Source organism: Myotis daubentonii, chromosome 1 (assembly GCF_963259705.1).
Source record: "Myotis daubentonii chromosome 1, mMyoDau2.1, whole genome shotgun sequence".
In the NCBI taxonomy this organism is placed as follows: Eukaryota; Metazoa; Chordata; class Mammalia; order Chiroptera; family Vespertilionidae; genus Myotis; species Myotis daubentonii.
In genome coordinates this window covers 151,369,342-151,393,775 of record NC_081840.1, presented here as the reverse complement: position 1 = coordinate 151,393,775, position 24,434 = coordinate 151,369,342, and the positions used below count along the sequence as shown (strand labels likewise).

General features: G+C 41.7%; 1 protein-coding gene across 1 annotated transcript in view; it reads right to left on the bottom strand.

Moving 5' to 3' along the window:
* FAM241A (family with sequence similarity 241 member A) overlaps nt 1-24,160 on the bottom strand; it is a 29,833-nt gene extending 5,673 nt beyond the window's left edge. The window contains exon 1 of the mRNA XM_059662552.1: nt 23,832-24,160. Coding sequence (XP_059518535.1) covers nt 23,832-24,008 — 177 coding nt within the window. The 5' untranslated portion in view covers nt 24,009-24,160. The remainder of the gene's footprint in view (nt 1-23,831) is intronic.
* Nucleotides 24,161-24,434: the final 274 nt, after the last annotated feature.

Below are 24,434 nucleotides of genomic sequence, written 5' to 3'. Positions count from 1 at the left end.
AGGGATCCCACCAGTGCATGATTAGGCTGGGGAGGGACCACGGGAGGGCTCCAGGTCAGGTCGGGTCCATCTCGCTCAGTCCTGATTAGCCTGACCCCAGTAGTGAGCTAACCTACCGGTCAGAGCATCTGCTCCCTGGTGGTCAGTGTACATCATAGTGAGCAGTTGAGCAGCCTTAGCATATCATTAGCATATTACGCTTTGATTGGTTGTCCAGTTCTGCAGTTTGGTTTATTTGCATATTGCCCTTTTATTATATAGGATGGGACCACTGTTGTATATGTGGTCTGTCACTGACTGAGACGTTGATATGTGGTGCATGACTATAGAATATGCTCCAGTGATCATAGAAAGGTTGCTTTTATAAATAAAATTTTTGACTGAATATCATTATGGAGAGATAAACATTAAGGAGGAATAACAATAACAAAAAATTTCAGTCTGTTTCAGAGGGCTTTTAGACGGAAAAGTCTTCTCCGAAAAAATACTGGAACTTAATCTACTCTACCATCTCACTCAACCTCTCAAAGGAAAGACATTTCTTGAAAAAGGTTTTGTTACTTTCATTTAAAAGGGCAGGAGTCTCACATTTGCAAAACACCAACAAGAGAGTTTCATTCTGTAATAAACACATGAAATACATATTAAGAAAGAAGTAGTTATGTATTTTAAAAATTTCTGATTGCTTTCATTTTCTCCTTGCAGTCTAGAGCTCACAGTCTACTATTTCCACTATGAATTCATAGCCACATGATCTCCCCACTCCCTGACTTACAGTAGCCTCCAATTTCCCTCTTTCTTCTACTGGGCTAAAAATTGTGCTCAGAGATATTATCCTGGTGTTCTTAGTACTTCTTCCATGTTATCAATCCTTTCTGTCACCTCTTGATAATTGTCCATCCAATTCCTCATATTTATTGCTCCAAATCTTTGCCACTTTTCTATCTTCTCCCTCCTAGAGGTATTGCTATTTCCTTTTAAGGTTAACAATGAATCATAATCCCAAATGTTCCCACCCATTCATCTAAGTAGAAAAATGGATTTTATACTGTAACACACCTTTTCATTACTAAAGCAAAAGAAGCAAAATAGAAATCCTGATTAGAACTGAAACACTTGTCTATTAGTCACACTTCCTCTTAAGACAAAGAAAGGCAAAGTTATTACAAAATCAGAGGCACGAATCAGAATCTGAAGTACTAAATAGATGACTGATTCTTTTTCTTACTGTAATTTATTTATTTAGAAAATAAATCTTTATTGTTCAGATTATTACAGTTGTTTCTCTTTTTTCCCCCCATAGCTCCCCTCCACTCAGTTCCCACCCCACCCTCTGCCCTTACCCCCCACACTGTCCTCATCCATAGGTGTACGATTTTTGTCCAGTCTCTTCCCACCCCCCCCCACCCCTTCCCCCCCCCCCCCGAGAATTGTCAGTCCACTCCCTTTCTATGCCCCTGATTCTATTATATTCACCAGTTTACTCTGTTCATCAGATTTTTTATTCACTTGATTTTTAGATTCACTTGTTGATAGATATGTAATTGTTGTTCATAATTTGTATCTTTACCTTTTTTTTCTTCTTCTTCTTAAAGAATACCTTTCAGCATTTCATATAATACTGGTTTGGTGGTGATGAACTCCTTTAGCTTTTTCTTATCAGTGAAGCTCTTTATCTGACCTTCAATTCTGAATGATAGCTTTGCTGGGTAAAGTAATCTTGGTTGTAGGTTCTAGCTATTCATCACTTTGAATATTTCTTGCCACTCCCTTCTGGCCTACAAAGTTTCTGTTGAGAAATCAGCTGACAATGGTATGGGTACTCTCTTGTAGATAACTGACTTTTTTTCTCTTGCTGCTTTTAAGATTTTCTCTTTGTCTATTGCCCTTGGCATTTTAATTATGATGTGTCTTCGTGTGGTCCTCTTTGGATTCCTTTTGTTTGGGGTTCTCTGCGCTTCCTGGACTTGTAAGTCTATTTCTTTCACCAGGTAGGGGAAGTTTTCTGTCATTTTTTCTTCAAATAGTTTTCAATATCTTGCTCTCTCTCTTCTTCTAGCACCTCCATAATTCGGATGTTGGTGCGCTTGAAGTTGACCCAGAGGCTACTTAGACTATCTGGATATTTTTGGATTCTTTTTTCTTTTTGCTTTTCTGGTTGGGTGTTTTTTACTTCTTCGTATTTCAAATCTTTGACTTGATTCTTGAGATCCTCTTGTCTGCTATTGGATCTCTGTAAATTATTCTTTATTTCAGTCAGTGTATGCTTAATTTCTAGTTGGTCCTTTCTCATATCCTCGAGGGTCTCACTAAATTTATTGGTGGTTTCTAGAAAATTCTTGAAAAACCTTATAACCGTGGTTTTGAACCCTATATCCAGTAGTTTGCGTTCCTCCATTTCTGTCATTTGTGATGTTTCTTTGCCTCTGCATTTTTTATGCTTCCCTGTGTTGATAGAGTGGCTTTCTGTACTAGGTGTCCTTTTAGGGCCCAGTGGCTCAGCCTCCCCAGTTACCTGGGGTGGACACTCTTGGTGCACCCCTTTGTGGGCTGTGTGCACAGTCTCGTTGTAGTTAAGCCTTGATTGTTGTTGGTATTACTGGGAGGAATTGACCTCCAGGCCAATTGGCTGTGAGAATCAGCTGTGCCTACAGTGGGAGAACTTCTGTGCTGAAGACACCTTTCTGGGGCAAGACTTGCTTCAGTGGGGCTTTGGTGCTCACTGAGTCTGCCCCCTGAGTGTGTCCCTTATGGATCTGAGGAGTTGTAATCTGGATGGTCCCACTCTGACCACTGGGTACACAGGCTCTTGGATCCCTAAGGAGGTGCTAATTTAGCCTCTGCCTGAGGCTACCCAGCAGGAGCTATGGAGAGATCTGCAGGTTCCTCTTCCTTTTTTGGGTTTTGGAGGTGCCCAGATGAGGCCCAGCTGGGAAGCAATGCAAGCTGCTGTGGGGCCTTGGGCCTTCTTTTGGATGTTCTGGGTCTGTCTGACCCAGCTGCAGTTTGTTAGGTAATTTTAGATCTCAAAGGGCCAGACCATTCATATGCAAAAGCCTCTGGGCACAGTTTGGGGGGGCGGGGTCTCAGGGAATCAACAGGGCGGAGCAAACAGCTATGGCTGCTCCTCAGTCCTACCCTAAGAGGTCCCGGGTCTCAGTGTCCCTCGGTAATCGCCGAAAGCACCTCTGAGAGAAAGCTGCCCTCAAGTTCCGACCAATGCCAGACAGTCCAGTTTCTCCCCGTATGAGTCTGGGTCCCCAGAGACTCGCCTGGAACTGGAGTCAGGGCCGTCAGGAGCTTGTGCCTCCCTCCCGATTGCAAAAGACACCGGTGTCCTCCGTTGCCAGCCCCTTTCCGCACACGCTCGAGCCTCCGTACCTCTGCACTTTACTTCTGCACCTCCTCTGAGTCTCAGTGTGCTTTTCTCTTTCCTTCTAGTTGTAGAATTTCCACTCAGCCAGCCTTCTTGTGGTTCTGGATGATGTCTGTTTTGTCTTTTAGTTGTATTTTTGAAGTGGTTGTGTGAGACAGCAATTTCAGGTGTTTACCTATGCCACCATCATGGTTTGTCTAGATGACTAATTCTTAAAAGCACTGGGTCTATCACTGATGCTGCTGTTATGATTTTTTCACCATAATCTATTGAAAGAATCACCCCAACATTTATGACTTTGTGAATATCTTTCTTTTAAGTTAGATTTTAGAACAGAAGTTTTAAGTGTATATCTGGACCAGTGATTTTCAACTGGTGTACAGCAAGAATTTTTAAAACATACAACACCATACTGGTTGAAAATGGCTGATCTAGGCCAATGCTGTACAGCTTTATGAATATTTGAAAATAGCCCTAGCTGGTTTGGCTAGGTGGATAGAGCGTCGGCCTGCGGACTGAAGGGTCCCAGGTTCGATTCCGGTCAAGGGCACATGCCCGGGTTGTGGGCTTGATCCCCAGTGTGGGGCGGGCAGGAGGAAGCCAATCAATGATTCTCTCTCATCATTGATGTTTCTATCTCTCCCTTCCTCTCTGAAATCAATAAAAATATATTTTAAAAAAAGATTTTAAAAAAATTGAAAATAGTGTTAAGTTTGCTTATGCTGTTATATATCTTTTTCATATCATATTTGAAGAGTTAAAGATTAACATGACTGGTATGTTTAATAGAACTCTGCAAATATAGAGCAATCCTTGTTAGAATTATGTTGCCTTTAAGATCTATAGTAGGAATTTTGTCTCAGAACGAAGTTACCAATACTTAAAATCGGACAATATTTCAAACAGCTATAAAAACACCACTTGTATAACAATGTTTGGGAGCTATCTGTTGTGTTCTACATAATAACAGCTTCTTGTTTTATATACTGCACTTTTTGTTAAATCTAGTGACTTGGCTAATTTTTTTCCTTTGCAGTTCTGAAATAACCACTATGGTGCAATTCTTATAAAATAAAATGCCTATTAAATTATCAATCAACCATCTGGACAAAGTGGGGGAAAAGTTTAATTGATTTTCATTATGATACTAAAGAATCTGTAGGAATTTAGTCTTGTAGATAAAAAGAGCTTATGGGTTTATGATATTTCTTATGGAAAAAATTCTTTGAAAAACAGTATAGCTATATAAAGCCACCTTGTTTTATAATGAAGTATATTAGTTATTTTAATTTTAGGTGAATGATGATACAGTGAAAATGACTACAAGTTTTCTGCCTATTGTAAGAGTCTGTGTAGTTACATTATTCTCTCCTCTCAGCATGTTTGCACCTGCATTTTATCCAAGATGTGTTGTGCACTACCCGTGGCAAGCCTGCTCAGTCCTGACTGGTTTGCCAGACAGCTGCTTACTTCCAGGAAGCCACCCTCTGGTTCTTAGTGTGTGTCGTGTTCTCTCAGAGTACCACTGATCCTTGATTACTGAAAACTCCAACTCTAAGAATTCACAGTTCTTGACTCACAGAACAGTCTGGCTTGCAAAGTAAACCCTTTAGTTAATTTAGTTCAATTCAATACATAATAATTGAATGCATACCATGAGCAAGGTAAGTGCTGTGGGGCACGCAAAATAAATAATCCATATTCCCTGACATTAAGTTGCTTAATACATAGGAAAAGATATGTACTCAAATCACTATATTAAAACATGGCTGCACACTTCCTTACTAGTAAAAAGCATCTGTACTTTTATACAAGATTCATAGTTTTATCTTCCTGAGCATTACTTCTCAGCTCAGGAAACCTTTCAGATTTCTAGACTTGTATGGTCAACTGTCTATTCAGCATTTCCTCAGAGATGACGTACAGGAAGCTCAAACTCAACAGGCCCTGTATCAAACTCATAATCATTTGTCCTAAACTTGCTCTTCCTTCAGGGTCCCCTACCTCAGTGAATGCAAATGCAGGCGAGAAGCATGCTAGTCACTCTATATGTCTTTATTGCCTTTGTCCTTTTGGTTCAACTTTTGCTAGCTCATTTCCCTGAGTTTCTGTTGGAACTCCTCAGGGACTTATCTGTAGGCCTGCTTTTCTTCTTACGTTATAGTCTCTCCTGATGGAGATTTTATTAGTGTTTCTATGGTCTATATGCTTAAGACATTCATTTTTAATTAATTAATTTTTATGTTTTTATTGATTTCAGAGAGGAAGGGAGAGGGAGAGAGAGATAGAAACACCAATGATGAGGAAGAATCATGGATTGGTTACCTCCTGCACATCCTCTACTGGGGATTGAGACTGCAACCTGGGCACGTGCCCTGACCAGGAATCGAACCGTGATCTCTGGTTCATGGGTTGACGCTCAACCCCTGAACCACATGTGCAGGGTTAGACTTTCATTTTTTAAATCACACTCTGGCCAAGAAAAACATTATTGGTGAAATATATTTAATCTCCTTAGAAAAATATCACTATAGTTTAAATTTGATTCCTCCCCTCCCCTTTTTAAGTGGCATTCCCCAGAATATTCCATTTATTCAAACAAACGTATTAAACACACACATTCCAAGCATTTGCTCATCACAAAAATGCTGTAAGCCAGATGTTATTATACTCTTGGGGTGAAGCAATTTCCCAGAATCAGTCATCCAGCGAGGATTTGAACTCAGGAATCTTCTGACTATAAATTCTGAGCTCTTTCCAATAAACTGCTCTTCAAACCTGTAAATCCCTTAGTGCAAAGGAAATGAACCGGGTATTAAAAAGAAAGCAATATATTTAAATAAATTCCTTATGAGGTGTGATTACATGATAGATACTCCTTAAGAAATGTAAACGATGAAATTTGCTAACGGAAGTAAGCCCATAATTCAATTTATTTTTCCTCTCATCTTTCCACAAAGGATTTGAATTTCCTTGCAGTAGGGACAAATAAATAAAATAGTAATAAAAAATAAACAACTGCAAGAAGGGATAGGTGAGAAAGAATTGAGAAACTGACTGGGGAAAGATATGTTGTTAACACAATTACTAAGACTGAGCCTTACGTTTGGCTCTCCCTTCCTAGGGAGTCAAAGCAAAAGGAGAAACAAAGGCAGGTAAGTACTTCTCACTTCCTTTAGGCCTGTGCAAGTGTCAGCTCAGCGAGCCCTTTCATGACTGCCTTGTTTAAAAATAACAATGCTACCCCAGACCCATACTCCCTATCCACCTTCCCTACTTTTATTTTTTTGGGGAAAAAAAAAATAACCCACTGATGTTTTGCTCATTTATTTACTGCTTCTCTCTCTCCCTAGTACAGTGCAAGATTAATGAGGGGAGAGATTTGTGCCTGTTTCTGTTTGTGTCTTTGTGTCTCGGGTGCCTAGAGCAGTGCCTGAAAAACAGTAGGAGATCAATAAATTTTTTATAAATTAAATTTATTGGGGTAGCACTGGTTAATAACATAAGATTCAAGTGTACAATTCTATAATCATCTTCATATTGCATTCTGTGCTCACCACCCAAAGTCTAGTCTCCCTCCATCACTGATATATTTGACTCCCTTTAGTCTCTTCATCCTCCCCCAGCCCTCTTATCCCTCAATAAAAGTTTTCAATCCATAAATGAGAAGCTATCAAGGGTATATGTATATGCTATACAGAAAAATGAGGAACAAATAATAAATACAGAAAATTTCTATAATACAATGACTATAATTAGTCGTTAAAGCAATTCATATTCAATATAATACAAATGGAGAAAGAAAATATCTTCAGTATATAGCCAGATGGTTAGCACAACTGAATTCTAAAATTAGTAGCCAAGGATAGAATACACAAAGACTGATTTCCAAGAAGTTAATAATTTAAACTCCAAAGGAAAAATATTATCATCCAAATATGGCAGAATCATTATAGCCTTTTCATTATATTACTATGAAACTATGTATGTATACATACTTAATAATGAAGAAATAAATTTGGTATTTTCTTCATATATTTATTATCAATTGTTTTACACAGTTGGTCATGCTAAATAGTTAATTCTCTATGAAGAAATCACTTCATTCTTGACCTTCTTTAAAATTAAAAACTTAAACTAAATGTGCTTCTACACTCCTGTGAAAATCTTGAATAGACAAAGTTGTCTCTGAAACCAATAACCATTCAACATATGGATTAAATATGCTAGAATGGTATGAACAAGAAATTGGGATTTGTGTGCTAATAAGAAGTAGACATAGCTATGGAATTCTTGAAGCAGCAATACTTTGTTTTTTTTGGTAGTTCTTTTAGTATCAGGTTAATTTTAGTTCTATAACTCATCAGAAAGAACTTCAAATAGAAATCAATCCTTGCTTTTCACATGCATGCAAGTCACATACACATTGACTGTATATATACAATAGTACCATGAAAGGAGATTAGAATAGAGTTAATATTTTCTAGTAGCATGAGACATTGTAAAGTAAGAAACGGAGTACCCTCTATCCACAAATTAATCTACTTTGTGTGGGGATTTTTAGAAAGATGTTAACACTTGGTGGGTCCCTCATTAATAATGAGTTAAATAAAATCCTTAATGCATGTTAATTTTACATGTAATAAAACCTATAATATTACCTCTTTTTGCAAATAATCTCTATTATAAAAACCCCTTGGCCATGACTCCGTCACACCATAATGACCAAAGACTGGTCACCAGGAGGCTGCGTGCACTGCAAGGCACGCGGGTGGGCGGGGCTGTGTGCACTGGGAGGCGCACGCAGTGGGAGAGTCGGGCCCCACCGGTGGGACTTGGGGGAGTCCCGCTGTGAGGTCTGGGGTCCTGGGTCTCGCGCGATTTCCCGCGGGTCTGGGTCTTCTGCGATTTCGCACACTGGGTCACTAGTCCTTTATAATTGCCATTATTAAAAATGGCTAATCTGAATTTTAACTTATGTTAGCTCTGGGTTTCATTTATTATCGTCCTATGTTCACTTCAGAAAAGTTAAAAACAAAACTGCAAATTTAGAGTAATTACGTATATTAATAACAGTATTCCACGACCCTATGTTCATTAGCATTTCACCTTCTTGATATTATGGTGGTTTTTAAATACAATATATGAAGGAACACAATCCTGGCCTAAATTCTTACAAATGTCTTACAAGGTTCATTAGCTCAATGGCAACTAAAACCACTAGTTTCTTTGTTGTTGATTCTGATAATAGAATATGCTCCTATTATATACAAAGTCCTCTCTCTAATTTCTGTCATGATCATTTTTTGCCGCATTGCTTCAGCAAAAACATCAATTGAGTTTTTACCAATGGTATCATTTGGATAGAAGTTTTTACAGGCTCTGTACTACCTCAGATATACCAAATTAATTGTTTGGAGCATAATGTGATCTCTACTTTCATGGAGATTATGGTTTAGTGTGAACCTGTGAAGGGTTGAATGAGAAGTGGCAGAGAATAAACACGTTAACAAATAAATACTTTTAAATAGTGTGAGAGCTATAAGGAAAATAAAACAGAGTAGTGGAAAAGAGGAAGATTGTAGTGGGTTGGAGGTTTTTTCTATAGATTAGGCAGAGCTGGGATCTTGGAAAGCTAACAGTTAAGCTGATGATCTGATGCGCTGCATAGGGAAACTATGGGGAAGAAGTCCTGGACAGAACTGAGCTGGCTTGCCTTGTGCAGTGACTGTGACTGTGATCCACAATTAGATATATTTTATTTCTGGACCCATATAAACTAAAGTTCCATGGCATGACACTCATACCATCTGTGATACATTCGAACAATTTCTATCCACAATCTGTTAAATTGATTTCATGCCCCAACACTAGCTTGGTGGTTAAGGACTCAGGCTTTAAGCATGGCTTTAAATCTGAACTCCACAATTCACTAGCTGTGATACTTCCAGTGTGTTATTTAACTTTGCTGTGCTATAGTTTTTACATCGTTAAAGTGGGGCAATATAGTATCTACTCATGAAGTTTGATATCAGATTTCCCTTCAGAAAGACTAAACCAATTTATACTTCTAACTTTAGTGTATTCTTATTTCATATACTGTTTCTCTAAACCCACACTATTCATCTTTCTATTCTTTAACAACTTGATAGGTGAATAATCATTCCTAATAGGTTTAATTAGCATTTTTAAATTTCTAGTGAGACTGACATGTTTTCCTGCTTATTGGATACTAAATGTAGTTGCAGTTTCATTTACAACACAATGTGCAAAAATATGTTAAATAAAAATTTATAACTATATAAATCTTTACCCAACCACAGCATTATATATTACATAATTTATAACATGGTTACTATTACATTTAGAACTTGTTTGTCAATGCTAGTTACAGCATCCACTTATACTATTTCCCATTAAACTACATAGAACCAATAAAGAAAAAAAAGAACTTTTTGAGGAGATGAATAAAAAATCAATGAGAATATCAGCTAGTTCTTGAATTAGTCTTTGAAATTAGTATAAACCAAAAAACATTAATATTTGCACTCATTTTCATTTTAACCAAAAGGATTCAATACTTTAAGTTGCAAATATAGACAAATGAAACAACCAAGTATTCAAAAAGATACATATAATATCAGCCATATGTATTATTAAAAGAGCTGCCTATTGTAGTGGAAGAGTATGCCATCTATCTATACTAATAAAAGAGTAATATGCTAATTAGACCGGGAGACCTTCCGGACATCCTTCCGGACAAAGCCATGATGGTGGGGCCAAAGCAGAGGCAGTTAGCGGTGATCAGGCTGGCAAGGGGGGGGGCAGTTGGGAGCAACCATGCTGGCAGGGGGGGCAGTTTGGGGCAAGCAGGCCGGTGGGGGGGGGCATTTGGGGGTGAGCAGGCCAGCAGGGGGGGCAGTTGGAGGAGAGCTGGCTGGCGGGGGGGGAGTTGGAAGTGATCAGGCCAGCGGGGGGGGGCAGTTAGGGGCGAGCTGCCTGGTGGGGGGTCAGTTGGGGACAAGCTGGCTGGTGGGGGGGCAGTTGGGGATGAACTAGCTGGCAAGGGGGGCAGTTGGGGGCAATCAGGATGGTGGGGGGGCAGTTGGGGTCAAGCAGGCCAGCAGGGGGGGAAGTTGGGGGTGAGCAGAATGGCTGGGGGGGGGGTTATTGGGGGCGAGCAGGCTGGCGGGAGGGATGGTGGGGGCGAGAAGGCCGGCAGGGGGGGAAGTGGGGGAGATAAGGCCGGCAGGGAGGCAGTTGGGGACGAGCAGGCTGGGGGGGCAGTTGGGGGCAAGTGGGCTGGCAGGGGGGTCAGTTGGGGTGAGCAGAATGGTGGGGGGGGCTACTGGGGGCTATCAGGCTGGCAGGGAGGGCAGTTGGTGGTGATCAGGCTGGAAGGGGGTAAGTAGGCAGCGATCAGGCCAGCAGGCAGAGTGGTTAGGGGCAATCAGGCAGGCAGGCAGGTGAGCAGTTAGGAGCCAACTGTCCCAAATTGTGAGAGCGATGGCCAACTGCCACAGTCTGACATCCCCCGAGGGGTCCCAGATTGGAGAGGGTGCAGGCCTGGCTAAGGGACACCCTCCCTCCTGTGCACGAATTTCATGCATTGGGCCACTAGTCTACACTAATAAAAGAGAAACATGCAAATTGGTGTCACTCTGCTATGCCCACCAGCCAATCAGGATGAGTATGCAAATTAACCCAACAAAAATGGCGGTTAATTTGCATTTGCAGGCTCAGAGCAAAGACTGAAGACTACTGAAGACTGAAGACGACTGAAGACTAAAGAGGCTTGGCTTCTCCACTGCAGCCAGAGCGGAAAAGCCAAGCCTTGCTGCAGCCCGAGCAGAGAAGCCAAGCCTCGAGGCCTGGGTGCCGGCAGCCAGGGGAAGGAAGGCCTATTGCGCAAATCTTCATGCAACAGGCCACTAGTAAATATATAAAAGCCTAAGCGATTGTCTGACCATTCACCTGGCAGCTATGAGGCACAATGACCACCAGGGGGCAGCCGCTTCGACCAGTAGAGGAGGGAGCTTGATTCCTCGTGGAATAGGCCTTGGGTTAGGTTGCTCTTGGGGCACTGTCGGCCTTGAATCTGCTTCACCCCCACCCAGGACCCAGAGAGGAGGGAGGAGGGAGCCTGATTCCTCACAGAATCAGCCGTGGGTTAGGTTGCTGCTGGGGAGAGGGTGGGAAGAGATTAACCAAAGATCTTATATGCATACCAGAGGCCTGGTGCATGGATCTGTGCATGGGTCCCTCAGCCTGGCCTGCAGGGATCGGGCAGAAACTGGCTCTCCAACATCCCCCGAGGGGTCCTGAATTGCAAGAGGATGCAGGCAAGGCTGAGGGACCCCACCTGTGCATAAACCAGGCCTCTAGTTTATAATTATACCAGAAGCCCAATGCCCAAAATTCTTGCATGGGTGGGGTCCCTAAGCCTGGCTGGTGATCAGGGTCGATGGAGTCTTCCGGCTGCCGGCCATGGCCTTCCTTTGTCCCGTGCTTCCCCCTAGTGGTCAGTGCACATCATAGGAAGCGACTGAACTCCCAGTCTCCGGTCAAACTCCTGAGAGGACACTTTGCATATCAGCCTTTTATATATATAGATACTTGAACAACATACTACTTGTTTTTAAGAAATGAAGCCTCTTGTGACATTATTGAGTGCCTCGGGTATGCAGGGCAGTATTGCAATCCCCCTTATCTGAGGAGGATTATGTGCCAAGACCCCCAAGGGATACCAGAAATCAGGGATAGTACCCTATGTATACCATGTTTTTTTCCTATACATTCACACCTGTTATAAAGTTTAATTTATAAATTAGATACAGTAAGAGATGAACAATAACTAGTAATAAAATAATTAAACAATATACTGTAATAAATGTTAGGTGAATATGATCTGTCTCTCAAAGTATCTTATTGTACTATATTCACTCTTTTTTCTGTGATGTGACATGATACAATGCCTATGTGATGAGATGAACTGAGGTGAATGACTTGGGCATTGTGACAAAGTGTTAGACTACGTATAAGGTAAACTTGAACACAAGCACTGTGATACCTTGACAGTGGATCTGATGTCCCAGATAGCTACTACATAACTAATGGCAGGTAGTTTGTACAGTGTGGAGACGCCGGTCAAAGGGATGACTTATGTCCCGGGCAGGAAGGAAGGAAGACTCTGAGAAATTTCATACTACTACTCATAACAATGTGCAACTTAAAACCTATGAATTGTTTATTTCTGGAATTTTCCATTTAATATTTTTGGACTACACTTGACTGAAGATAACTGAAACCATGGATAAGGGGGAACTATTGTATGCTACCTAATAGCTTGTCTATTGAAAGTAGCCAATTCAAACATCTTTCCCGAAAAATAACTCTCCTTCTCAATTCTTAACTTCTAGCAGTGACAAGAGCCTCTTTTGTACGTAATTACCTCTGAAATCATGGAATAGGGAACTCTGATGGCAATCAGTCTGATGAAATTTGCCAGTCATGAAAAATCAAACTTAAATTCCCTTCCTCTGTAGATGATCTGCATGTATCTAAGTAAAATTTTGATCAAGAGAATAAAAACAAAAATAAATTTATTTCACATTAATTGGAAGAGGGAATAAAAAATGTGAAACACAGATGTTAGAGAAAAATTATATCAAAGGTAGTAGAAGTAAAAAATCACAAATGAAATTTAATTTTCTTAATATGTGTTTACATATTAAGTATTAATAATTTTATCCTTCATTTTCCAAAAAGTTCAAAACATATTCACTGTACTTTTTCTTTGCTCAGAATTTTGATAAGCTATAGTTGTTGCCACAAGAGAATAGCAACAACAAATAAAGCCAATCACTTCTTTCTATGCCAAGATAAGGCATAGCTGCCAATGAGGTTAAATGGAAAAAAACACTGGATATGGGAAAAGATTAGATCAGAGGAGAGAAAGTATCTTTTGTTTCAAGTTTATTAGAAATTCAATTTCTCTGCTCAAATAAAACTAATCCTTGACTTTTGTATCAATTCCCTTACACACACACACACACACACACACACACACACACACACACAACCACTTAATGAACCAAAACATGACTAGTTGGGACTCAAGGTTTTTGAAGATACCAACATGTGGCTGCTACTGCAAGATAAGATTGTGACTACAGAGAAGACAGAAACTAAAGACACTGTGGCAAAGGCTTAAAGAAGACTTGAATAAGGATATAGAGTTTCTCCTCAGGCCTCTTAGGGCAAAGCTAATGTCATGGTACATTTAGTTTTCCCTTTAACATTGCTTTCACACTTATTTTGAACAAGAAATTAAAGAAAAAATTGGACAGAGGGTGGGTATTATTTTTCCTAGCAAGGATCGGTGATTTACAATAAAAAAAAAATCAACTGAAAATCTACACAAAAAGCAACATAATGTAGGCTGGTAGGTTAATTTTTTTAAATCCTCACTTGAGGATTTGTTTTTATTTTTTTAATTTATTTTGAGAGAGAGAAACATCGATTGGTTCCTCCTATATGAGCCCCAACCAGGATCAAACCTGCAACCTATAAATGTGCCCTGAATGGGTATTGAACCCACAACCTTTTAGTGTATGGGGTGATGCTCCAACCAACTGAGCCACCTGGCCAAGGCAGATTAAATTTTTTTAGATAAATATAAAATATCATATAATTTTTAGATTAGGAAATCTTAATGTATTTTTCAGTAAATAAATATTTATTCTTGATATCTGAAAATTACATATATTAAAATTATGGACAAAAAAGGGGTTCAAATGGAAAACAACCTCACAGAATGATCTGATCATAAATTCCTAACTGGGAAGTTCATGGTGGGTAGTCATGCCCCAGGCACATATAACTTCTTTATTTTTGCCTAAAGCAAGCCCTGTCCATTGTTTTTGTGCATCTAGGTTATCACACCTTTGGAATACCCACTTTCAGATCCCTCCTCCTAATACATGACCACCTTTTTAGCCCCCTCCTTCTAAAGCAATGGTCACCCAAAGAGAGAACCTGTAATCCAATCCATGTGTGAACACACAAGAGTTTAGCTATTCGGTAATTTGATCCCTACCTTTCTCCCATCTTCATGTTTTACATTTCCTCCTTAATCTCAAATGCATAAAAGAAACTGCAAACTTTTTCTCAGCAGCATTTTTTTTTTTCCTGTTGAGATCTTGCTTCTTGGGATATTCTCTGTTTGGCTCAAATAAGTTACTATAAAAATTCTCTACCAGTTTGGATAGTCTTACATCTACAAAATTCAGTACTGTCATGTGGTTGGTTGATAGGAATGAGAAGGGAACCAGGGGAAAAGATATACTTTTCTGTGTATAAGATGTCCCCATGTATAAGACACCCCCCACTTTGCCAACCCAAAATTAAGAAATCAGTATTTTAAACATTTTGCTGGTTTTCCTCTTAAGGCCTTCTTCTTTTTTAGCATCGTAAGGAGTTGTTCTTCCTGTTTTCTCCACTGTCTGGTCATATACTCAGTGGGAGGAGGTCCAAATTGTCTCTCTGCAGCTCTGTTTCCATGTTCTTTTGCTTGGCTGATTACATTCAGTTTGAATTTTGCAGAGTAAGACAATTGCTTCTCAGTATTTAGCTTTTTATTTTTTGACAGCTTTATAGGCTCAGAACACTCCGGTCCCTGTTGCATCTGCACATTCTCCACCTCCACCTCCAATCATGGCATCAGCTGACATTGTAACAATAAGGCTCGTGATTGGAGGAAGCCTGTTTGACAAGGTATGGTCTAATGATTTTGGAAAAAAAAGTGTCTTATACATGGAAAAATATGGTAGGTCTCTAATATTCATTGAGGGCCTACTATATGTTGGCATTTTATATACAAAACTAGAGGCCCGGTGCACAAAAATTTGTGCACTTGGAGGGGAGGGGAGGGGCCCCTCAGCCCGGCCTGTGACCTCTCACAGTCTGGGACCCCTCAGGGGATGACCACCTGCTGGCTTAGGCCCGCTCCCCAGGGCATTGGGCCTAAGATGGCAATCAGACATCCCTCTGGCAGCCCGGCAGCCCTCAGGGGATGTCCACTTGCCAGCGGGGCGCAGGCCTAAACTGCAGTCGGACATCCTCAGGGTGTCCCGGATCAGGGTGGGGGTCCCGCTTGGGTACCTGGCCAGCCTGGATGAGGGGATGATGGCTGTTTGCAGCTGGTCACACCCCCTTCAGGGTGGGGGTCCCCACTGGGGTGCCTGGCCAGTCTGGGTGAGGGGCTGAGGGCTGTTTTCAGGCTGGTGGGCAACTGAAGCTCCCAGCCTCTCCTTTTTCTTTTTTTATTTTGGGATTTATTTACCTTCTATAGCTGTCACTGGAGCTGAGAGCCAGCTCCATCTCTGAGGCTGTTGCCGGCTGAAAGAAGGTACCTGGGTTTGTTTAGATTCTATAATTGAAACTCTGTTGCCATTACTGGCCACTCTAAGCTCTGAGGCCGTGCTGGATGAAAGCAGGTACCCGAGGTTTGTTTAGGTTCTATAATTGCAACTTTGTTGCATCCGGAGCTCAGAGCTGGGCTGTGGCAGGCGGGGAACCTTGGCTTTCTCCATCACTGGAGCAAGCAAGCCTCCTGTTCGCTTCAGCTGCCTGGCTGCCGGCCACCATCTTGGCTGGCAGTTAATTTGCATATCTCGCTGATTAGCCAATGGGAAGGGTAGCGAAGTTACGGTTAATTACCATGTTTCTCTATTATTAGATAGGATGTCACTGAATTCACATAAGAACTTTAAGAAGTGAGTAACATTATACCTATTACAATGATAACATTCTCTAAGGCAGTGATTTTCAACTGGTATGACACAAGAATTTTTAAAATATGCAATACCTGACTATTTAACCAGGGGCACTGATCTCTTTTACCTTAGATTGTCGAATGAAAAAATGACAGCAGCCAACACAACAATAGCTATCTCGTGTGAATGAATCAAAATCATACCTATTTTTTTTTTTTGACAAATGGGCCAAAAAATTTTTTTGTTGCTGGTCGCAGAATTTTAGTAATTAGTTTACATGTGCCATGAGATGAAAAAGATTGAAAATTGCTGCTCAAAGGGATTAAGTAATTAGTATGACAAGGCTAATAAAGTAGTAAAGCCAGGATTCAAACTTAAAAATGTCATACTCCATCACCTTTTTTATTGTTCCATAATTCTCTATTTCTTCAGGGGAGAGGATGTAGTAAGGAGGAGATGTATGGGGAAAAAGAGAAAGTGGCTGAGAAGAATAAAAGACAAAGAGAGAAAGAGACACTCAATAGAGATAAAACGGAGATGAGTAGCAAGAAAGGGGCGGAAAAGATTTGAGAGAGAGAGCGCGCAAAATAGAGAAAGTTGCATGTGAGGAGCTGCTAGAAGAAGGGATGCAAAAAAAGATCAGTTGGGAGACTACCTCTTTGGAATGTAGACTTCAAGAAAATACACAATTTTTACATATGTATTGGAATATCTATTAGCAGAGGAATTATTCTTGACAAGTGAAAGCACTATAACCCTAGTACATTTTGAACAGGGTTTTTCCCAACTTCGGCACTATTAACATTTTGAGTTAGATAATGCTTTGTTGAAGGGAATGTTTTGTGCATTATAGGATGTTTAGCAGTATCCCTAGACCCTACCTATTAGATGCCAGTGCCACCCCAGCAGTCTTAACAATCAAAAACCTCTTCAGACATTGCCAAATGTCCCCTATGAGCTAAATTGCCCCAGTTAAGAACTACTGATATAATGATTAAAAAATGAACAAAAAATGCCTACCATATGCAAAATTACTCTCTCAGTTACTATAGTGACTGGACATTCTTGAGAACAATATGAGATTAAGTTTAGGGCCGAATTCATCTAAACTCATAGCTCTTGTTACAGTATTGCTTGCAAGCTGCATTAAAAGGAAGTGTATCTAGTTTTGAACTACACATTCTAAGGGAGGGCAGGAGATTTGTCAGTGACTGTTTACCCATCATGTAGGAGAGCTCTTTCTATATATGAAAAAACACTGGCTTTGGAGCTTGGAGACCTGCATTCTGGTCTGCTTTAGTACCACTTAGTTGTAGAACCTAGAACAAATCTATATATCTCTATCTCTATCACTCTACCTCTATCTCTATCTTTACTCTATCTCTATATCTCTACCTCTATCTCTGCCTCTACCTCTATTTCTATCTCTATATCTATATCATTTATATCTATATACCATTACAGAGAGTACGATGAACACAGTGGTTTGTCTTGCTTGTCCTCTAGTCCTTTGCCACTCAGTGTTGGGAGCTTGTTAGAGATGCAAAATCTAAGGCCTCACCCCAGATCAATGAAATCATAATCTGCATTTAACAAGAGATGATTTGTATGCAAATTAAAGCTGAGGAGAACTGTTCTATTCCACCGTCACTTTCTAACTGCAGAGTCTGCAAAACCTAAGAGGGGCATTTTTCAGGTTTCTTTCAGCTAGAGTTCTGGTTGAAAATTGGGTCCAAAAGCTAATTTACATGCTAATTATGTGTTAGGAGCTGCTGTAAGCACTTTACATATATTATTAACTCATGTAATTCTCCCAACAATCCTGATGTTCATACAACTATGAGTCCATCTATATAGATGAAGAAATTGAAGGATGAAAAGTTAACTTGATTAAATATCTATGAGCCAGCATTATTCTGAGAGTTCCAAGCATTGTATAAAGCAAAAAACAGAAATGAAGCATTACCATTTGAAAAGAAGCAAAATCAACCTTGTTTATACACTGGATGATTAATACCTAGAAGATACAAAAAGTCAAATCTAAGAGCTAATAGTATTTATTAATTAAAAAATTCAGAAAGGTAGTTAGTTAAAAACTATGTAAGAACCAATAGCTAGAAACCAAGAGCAAAATCATAATGTGGAAAAAAAATCCCTTTCATAATACCAACAAAAACATAAAAGTTTAATACAGACTTTAGTATTCATAATTATTTTAAAGGATTGTAAAGCCAGGGAGAAAGTGGGTTACTCAATGATTAGGAAAAAAAATAGAAGATTAGCTCCATACCTCACATTATACATTAACCATTCTAAAATGATTATATGCATAGGTAAAAAATAAACACACACATACAGAGAGAGAGAGAGAGAGAGAGAGAGAGAGAGAGAGAGAGAGAGAGAATTGGTGGGTATTTAACTAACTGTAGAATTAAAAAGAATGCTCTTAAATCAGTGGTCGGCAAACTCATTAGTCAACAGAGCCAAATATCAACAGTACAATGATTGAAATTTCTTTTGGGAGCCAAATTTTTTAAATTTAAACTATATAGGTAGGTACATTGTTATTAACTTAATTAGGGTACTCCTAAGGCTTAGGAAGAGCCACACTTAAGGGGCCAAAGAGCCGCATGTGGCTCGCAAGCCGCAGTTTGCCAACCACGGCTCTAAACAAATATATATAGATACCTTGTATATATGTGGAGAGAGTACTGTGTTTATCTGTGAGTGTGGGTGATGTGTATGAAATTACCAAAAAAATTCCTTTAGCTAATAAAAGTGTATTGGATTTCTAAATCCAAAACATCATAAACAAAGTTATCAAGTAAACAGCAAACAGAAAAAATTATTTATAATCAATGTGAAATAAGGGATAAATACAATGCCAAAAGGAAAATGGTCAAAGAATATTACCGGTGTGGCTCAGTGGTTGAGCATCGACCTATACACCAAGAGGTCACTGGTTTGATTCTCAATCAGTGCATGTGCCCAGGTTGTGGGCTCTATCCCCTGGGGGAGGGGGAAAAGGGGGAGAAGAGAGGAGGGGATGTGGGAGGGCATGTGGGAGGCGGATGATCAGTGTTTCTCAACAATGTTTCTATCTCTCTCTCTTCCTCTCCCTTCCTCTGTCTCTAAAATCAATAAAAACATATTAAAAAAAGAAATACAAATGTTTATATATATGAAATACAAATGTGTGTATACACACACAGGGGTGGGCAAAAGTAGGTTTACAGTTGTGAGTTGTCTAATTTATTATTGTATTATTTTTTTTGTATTTATCTTTTTCTATATAAACTGTAATCCTACTTATGCCCATCCCTGTACATGGTTTAGAAAACCTCTACAGCAATGTCTTACAACAGTAAGATAATTTTTGCCTAGGAAATTGGCCAAGATTAATTTATAAATTATATTGTTCTTTGCTGGCATGGATGGTTTCCAATCAGCACTCAAATATACCAATGACAGAAGTATACATTGCTGTAACCTTTCTTGAATGCAATGCTTTAGGATGTTTTGAAAGGCTTCAGAGTTTGACTCATTGACCTAGTTCTTTCACTTCTAGGAATCTATTCCAAAGTAGAACTGTGAGGATTTACAAGCAAAGACTTTCATGACCGCAGTATTTATAAAAGGAAATTTAAAGCAACGTCAGTGTGCTGTTTTGGAGGAGTAAACTATTAGGTAGCCCTAGATATAATTTTTAAAAACAATTTTTGATGACATGGAAAAAATGACAAAATATGCCAAGTAGATAAAATAAGATACCAAATTCAAATACTACATTAAAACATGTTAAAAACATATCCCTGTGTATATATACACATATGCACATACATAAAAATATATTAATGCAATAGTACCAAATTTTTATATTTTACAACAAAATATTCCTCAGTGTGGGATTTCAAATGCTTTTGTTTTCTTCTTTAGATCTTTCTATATTTCTACATTTTCTGAAGTACACATTACTTTGCTAATCATAAAGACCTTAAGGCTAAAGATCAATCTAAGGATAATGGGACCTCTCTAAGCTCTAGATAAGCAAGGCTATGAACTGCTGCATCTACGTCAGCCGTGGGCAAACTACGGCCCACGGGCCAGATCCGGCCCATTTGAAATGAATAAAACTAAAAAAAAAAAAAAAGACCGTACCCTTTTATGTAATGATGTTTACTTTGAATTTATATTAGTTCACACAAACACTCCATCCATGCTTTTGTTCCGGCCCTCCGGTCCAGTTTAAGAACCCATTGTGGCCCTCGAGTCAAAAAGTTTGCCCACCCCTGATCTAAGTGGAGGCCACTCACATTACAGACGTCTAATAAATGGACCGGAGAAGGTTAGCCTTCCAGCTGGGCAACAGGGCAGGGACTCTTGTACAACAAGGCCCTCACAGTTGTAAACATATTTAGATCATCTCTCATGCACACAATTACCAACACACGTGTAGGGTAACTGTGCCCTGCCTTCAGTTCCTTGGGCATTTTGCCTCTCTCCCTAGCTTACTTCTCTGAGAGGCCTGACTCCTACTTCATCTAGAGGCTTGGTCCATTCTTTAAAGTCCTTCTTTCCTAGGATACTTGATTTTAATCAGGCTTCCTTTGTCAACCATCCTACCTGGAAACACCTAGGCCAAAAGGGCACAGGAACCTTAGTTTTCTCTCAGATGGAGTGGCATCTAATGACAAATTGTAAAAATCCGAGGCTGACAATATCTCAGTTATTAAAACACCTATATTAATACCAACATTTCAGTATTACATGAAGTAAACACCAAAATACATAGACACTTTGATCTGGTATCATAATAACCTTGAGCCAAAGATTTGTGTAGTCAAATCTGATGCAAGAGCCTTCCAGGTTGAGGGAAGGTTATGAGCCTTTCAGAAAAAAAGAGGACAGAAAAATCAGTGAAGGAAAGGATGTATGTAGAGGAGCCTTCAGCCTGGGGAAGAAATCCACTTCATCAACTTATCAGATAAGAGCAAAACTCTGTGAAGGGGCTGACAAAAATCACTGAAGATCTGGAGGAGCAGAAGGCAGGTGCCTTCCGGAGCTATTGCGGTAAAGAGCACCCCAGCGTAGCCCTGACCCAGATATAAAGGAGCTGCCACTGCTGCCGCCACCAGTGCAGCCAGTTCTCTCCCAGTGTCCACGGGCCACAAAGACTCCGGGATGCCAAGTGACTGAGCTAAGCAGAAAGGACAGGAAGAAAACCATCTCTGCCTCATTTCCAGCTAATTAGTTGTGATTCTGTTTCTGTTTATATCATTGTTTCTATGGAAAAGTTCATTTAAATTCTAAATAACTAGTTTACAAACCAAGTTTTCAAACATATTCCATCTGTAATGTAAAGTCAGCGTGTCCTTAAAAACACACACATCATCTCCCTAAAGAAAAGCTAAATGAAACAACTCCGTAGGGTATGTTTTTAATTTCATTTCTCTTTCCTTCATATATCTTCATATCTGTAGCTACCTCTATCATTAATGCAAGGCAGTGCAGACAAAATTTTAAATTTCATTTACAGGGGCTAAAATAAAGCTAGAAAATAAGCCTTTGTAATAATATTACCAAAAAATGATTGATCACAAAAGCTTGCTCCTTGCACCAATGGGTTGGGTTGAACCAGGTTTGTTGTTGTATATTTTTGACTTCTTGGTAAGAAATTCTTCTTTGGTGCTGACAGAGGAGGAAATACATAGCTCAGGCATTATTTTCAATTACTGTGTATGTAGGCTTAGAGGACATAAATCAATCCTGTGATAAAAATAATATTTTTCGAAGGAGTACAGAAAAATGAATTTCCATGATATGCAACGGAAGCAGCAGGTATGCAAACTGATATATGTTTTCTAGAAATATGTTTTATTCTTTCTTTCGTTTCATGCTTTTTCTTTGTACCTTAAGCAGCTCTGGCAAGACCAGAGCAACTGACAATTCACAAAAGCTTACATAAAGTATTTTATTTTTATTTATCTTTTTATTGATTTCAGAGAGAGGAAGGGAGAGGAAGGGAAAGACAGAAACATCAATGATGACAGAGAATCATTGTTCGGCTAACCCCTACTGGGGATCGAGCCAGCAACCCAGGCATGTGCCTGACCCAGGATCAAACCGTGACCTCCTGGTTCATAGGCTGACGCTCAATCACTGAGCCACGCCGGCTGGCCTAAATGAAGTATTTTACATGCTCTCTTACAACCATTTGAAAGTTTACTTTGGGAACTGCAGCTCAACTGTACCACAAACCCCTACTTCCCCCACTCCTCCTCCCCTGCCTTCCTGTTGCCCTTTTCTTCACGTTTCCAACTCAACAACTAAGGTAAGAGGAAACTAAGCCCTTTAGCTACTGAGTTATGGTGCAATTAAGGGGGAAAACTACCAGGGAGAGACTGGCTACCAATGTTTTGCTTCAGTCACCATTTCTTATCCCATCTAATAAAGTGGGAATATGCTAATTGACCTTCACACCATTGCAAAGATGGCAGCACGCAGTCCCCTCAGCCTCCCCCCAGGGCCGCCCCAAGGCACAGGCAAGCCTTGGATGGCGGCTGCCCAGCTGCCCAGAGCCAGCCTGAGGCTCAGGTAACCAAGGCCGCCCAAGGCTCAAGTAACCAGGGCCGGCAGTGGCAGCAGCAGAGGTGTGATGGGGTGTTGCCTTCCCCTGGTCGCTGGGTCGCCTCCCGGCCCTGAGGGCTCCCGGACTCTGAGAGGGGGCAGGCCGGGCTGAGGGAACTCCCTCCAGTGCATGAATTTTCATGCACTGGGCCTCTGGTCTTGTCATAAAGATGAAAACTTACACTTCCATATGGTGAGCAAGCCTAACGCTAAGACAAATCCTGTGTGTGCCACACACTGTTATTCCTGTGTCCTGAGTAAAATATTGGCACACTAGAAGTTATACTTAATCTCTTAGTGTATTTAGTGATAGTGGAGTTTGCGAAACGTTACAACAAGGACAGATGGAGAAGGAAAATGAGAGGAGGCAGGTGTGGAATCTCCCAGCAGCACAGGCTGTAGTAAAGGCAAGTCATGATTTGAATTCCTGTTCCTTAATGCGATTCTGAAAGTTGGTTTATTTCTCCTATTTTTGAACGTCTAATCGTATTTGCTGGTGAAAATTCATCCCACGTGTAGTTCAATTTCTCGGATTAAATTCCTGGGCACATGTTGACCATATCTGATGTGTTATAATGCCTTTGGTACCCGTTGGAAGCGAATTTCCCGATTCTTTTACTTTTAAAATGAAGTTTAGCTATAGTGCGCACGGGAAGGATTGCTCTCGGGAAGTCCCTGTCAAGACCTGGGTGGCAGTATCGCTGCTGCCCGCGCCTCGGACCGGCGGGGCTGGGGCGACACCCGCCCACACCCACCCCTCCCGCCACGCTAGGTGCGCCCGCCGTCAGGATCGGGGGGCCGGGGTGGGGCCCCGAAACCAGCGCAGGGGACGGACTCGCCCCGAGTTGAAAAAGAAGTGTTTAGAGGAGGCTTCGGGGCGGTGGGCACTGAGAGGGCACCCCACGGAGCCGGGCCGCGAAGGGCCGTGCGGACCCGCCGCACCAGGCCTCGCACCCGGCCCGCGCCGGCCCAACCGCTCTTCCGGGCCACGCGCCCGCCGGCCACGCCCTCCGCCGGGGCGCTCGGCACCGGCCCGCCGCCCGCCCGCTCACCTGCCCGCGCTCCTCCTGCGGCCGCCGCCCGCTCCGCCGCGGGCTCGCCCCGGGCTCCCCTTCGGTCCCCGCCGCCGCCTGCTCGGCCAGCGCGTCCCCGTCCTCGCCGCGCGCCCCGCCGTCACCGCTGCAGTCGCTGCCACCGCCGCCTCCGAGGAGCTGCCGGGCCGAGCACATCCCGCCGCCGGGACGGCCGCCCGAGGGCCAGGCAGCGAAGCGCGAGGCGGCGCCACCACCGGAGGGGACCCGCCGGCACCCAAAGCGCTCGCTGCTGACAGCGGTCTCCCCCCTGCGGCCGCCGGCCCGAGCGGGGAGCGGCAACTCCGCCCCGCCCCTGCTTCACCGTTCGCCCCGCCCCTGCTTCACCCTCCGCCCCGCCCCTGCTTCCCCCTCCGCCCCGCCCCTGCTTCCCCCTCCGCCCCGCCCCTGCTTCACCGTTCGCCCCGCCCCTGCTTCACCGTTCGCCCCGCCCCTGCTTCACCCTCCGCCCCGCCCCTGCTTCACCGTTCGCCCCGCCCCTGCTTCACCCTCCGCCCCGCCCCTGCTTCACCGTTCGCCCCGCCCCTGCTTCCCCCTCCGCCCCGCCCCTGCTTCACCGTTCGC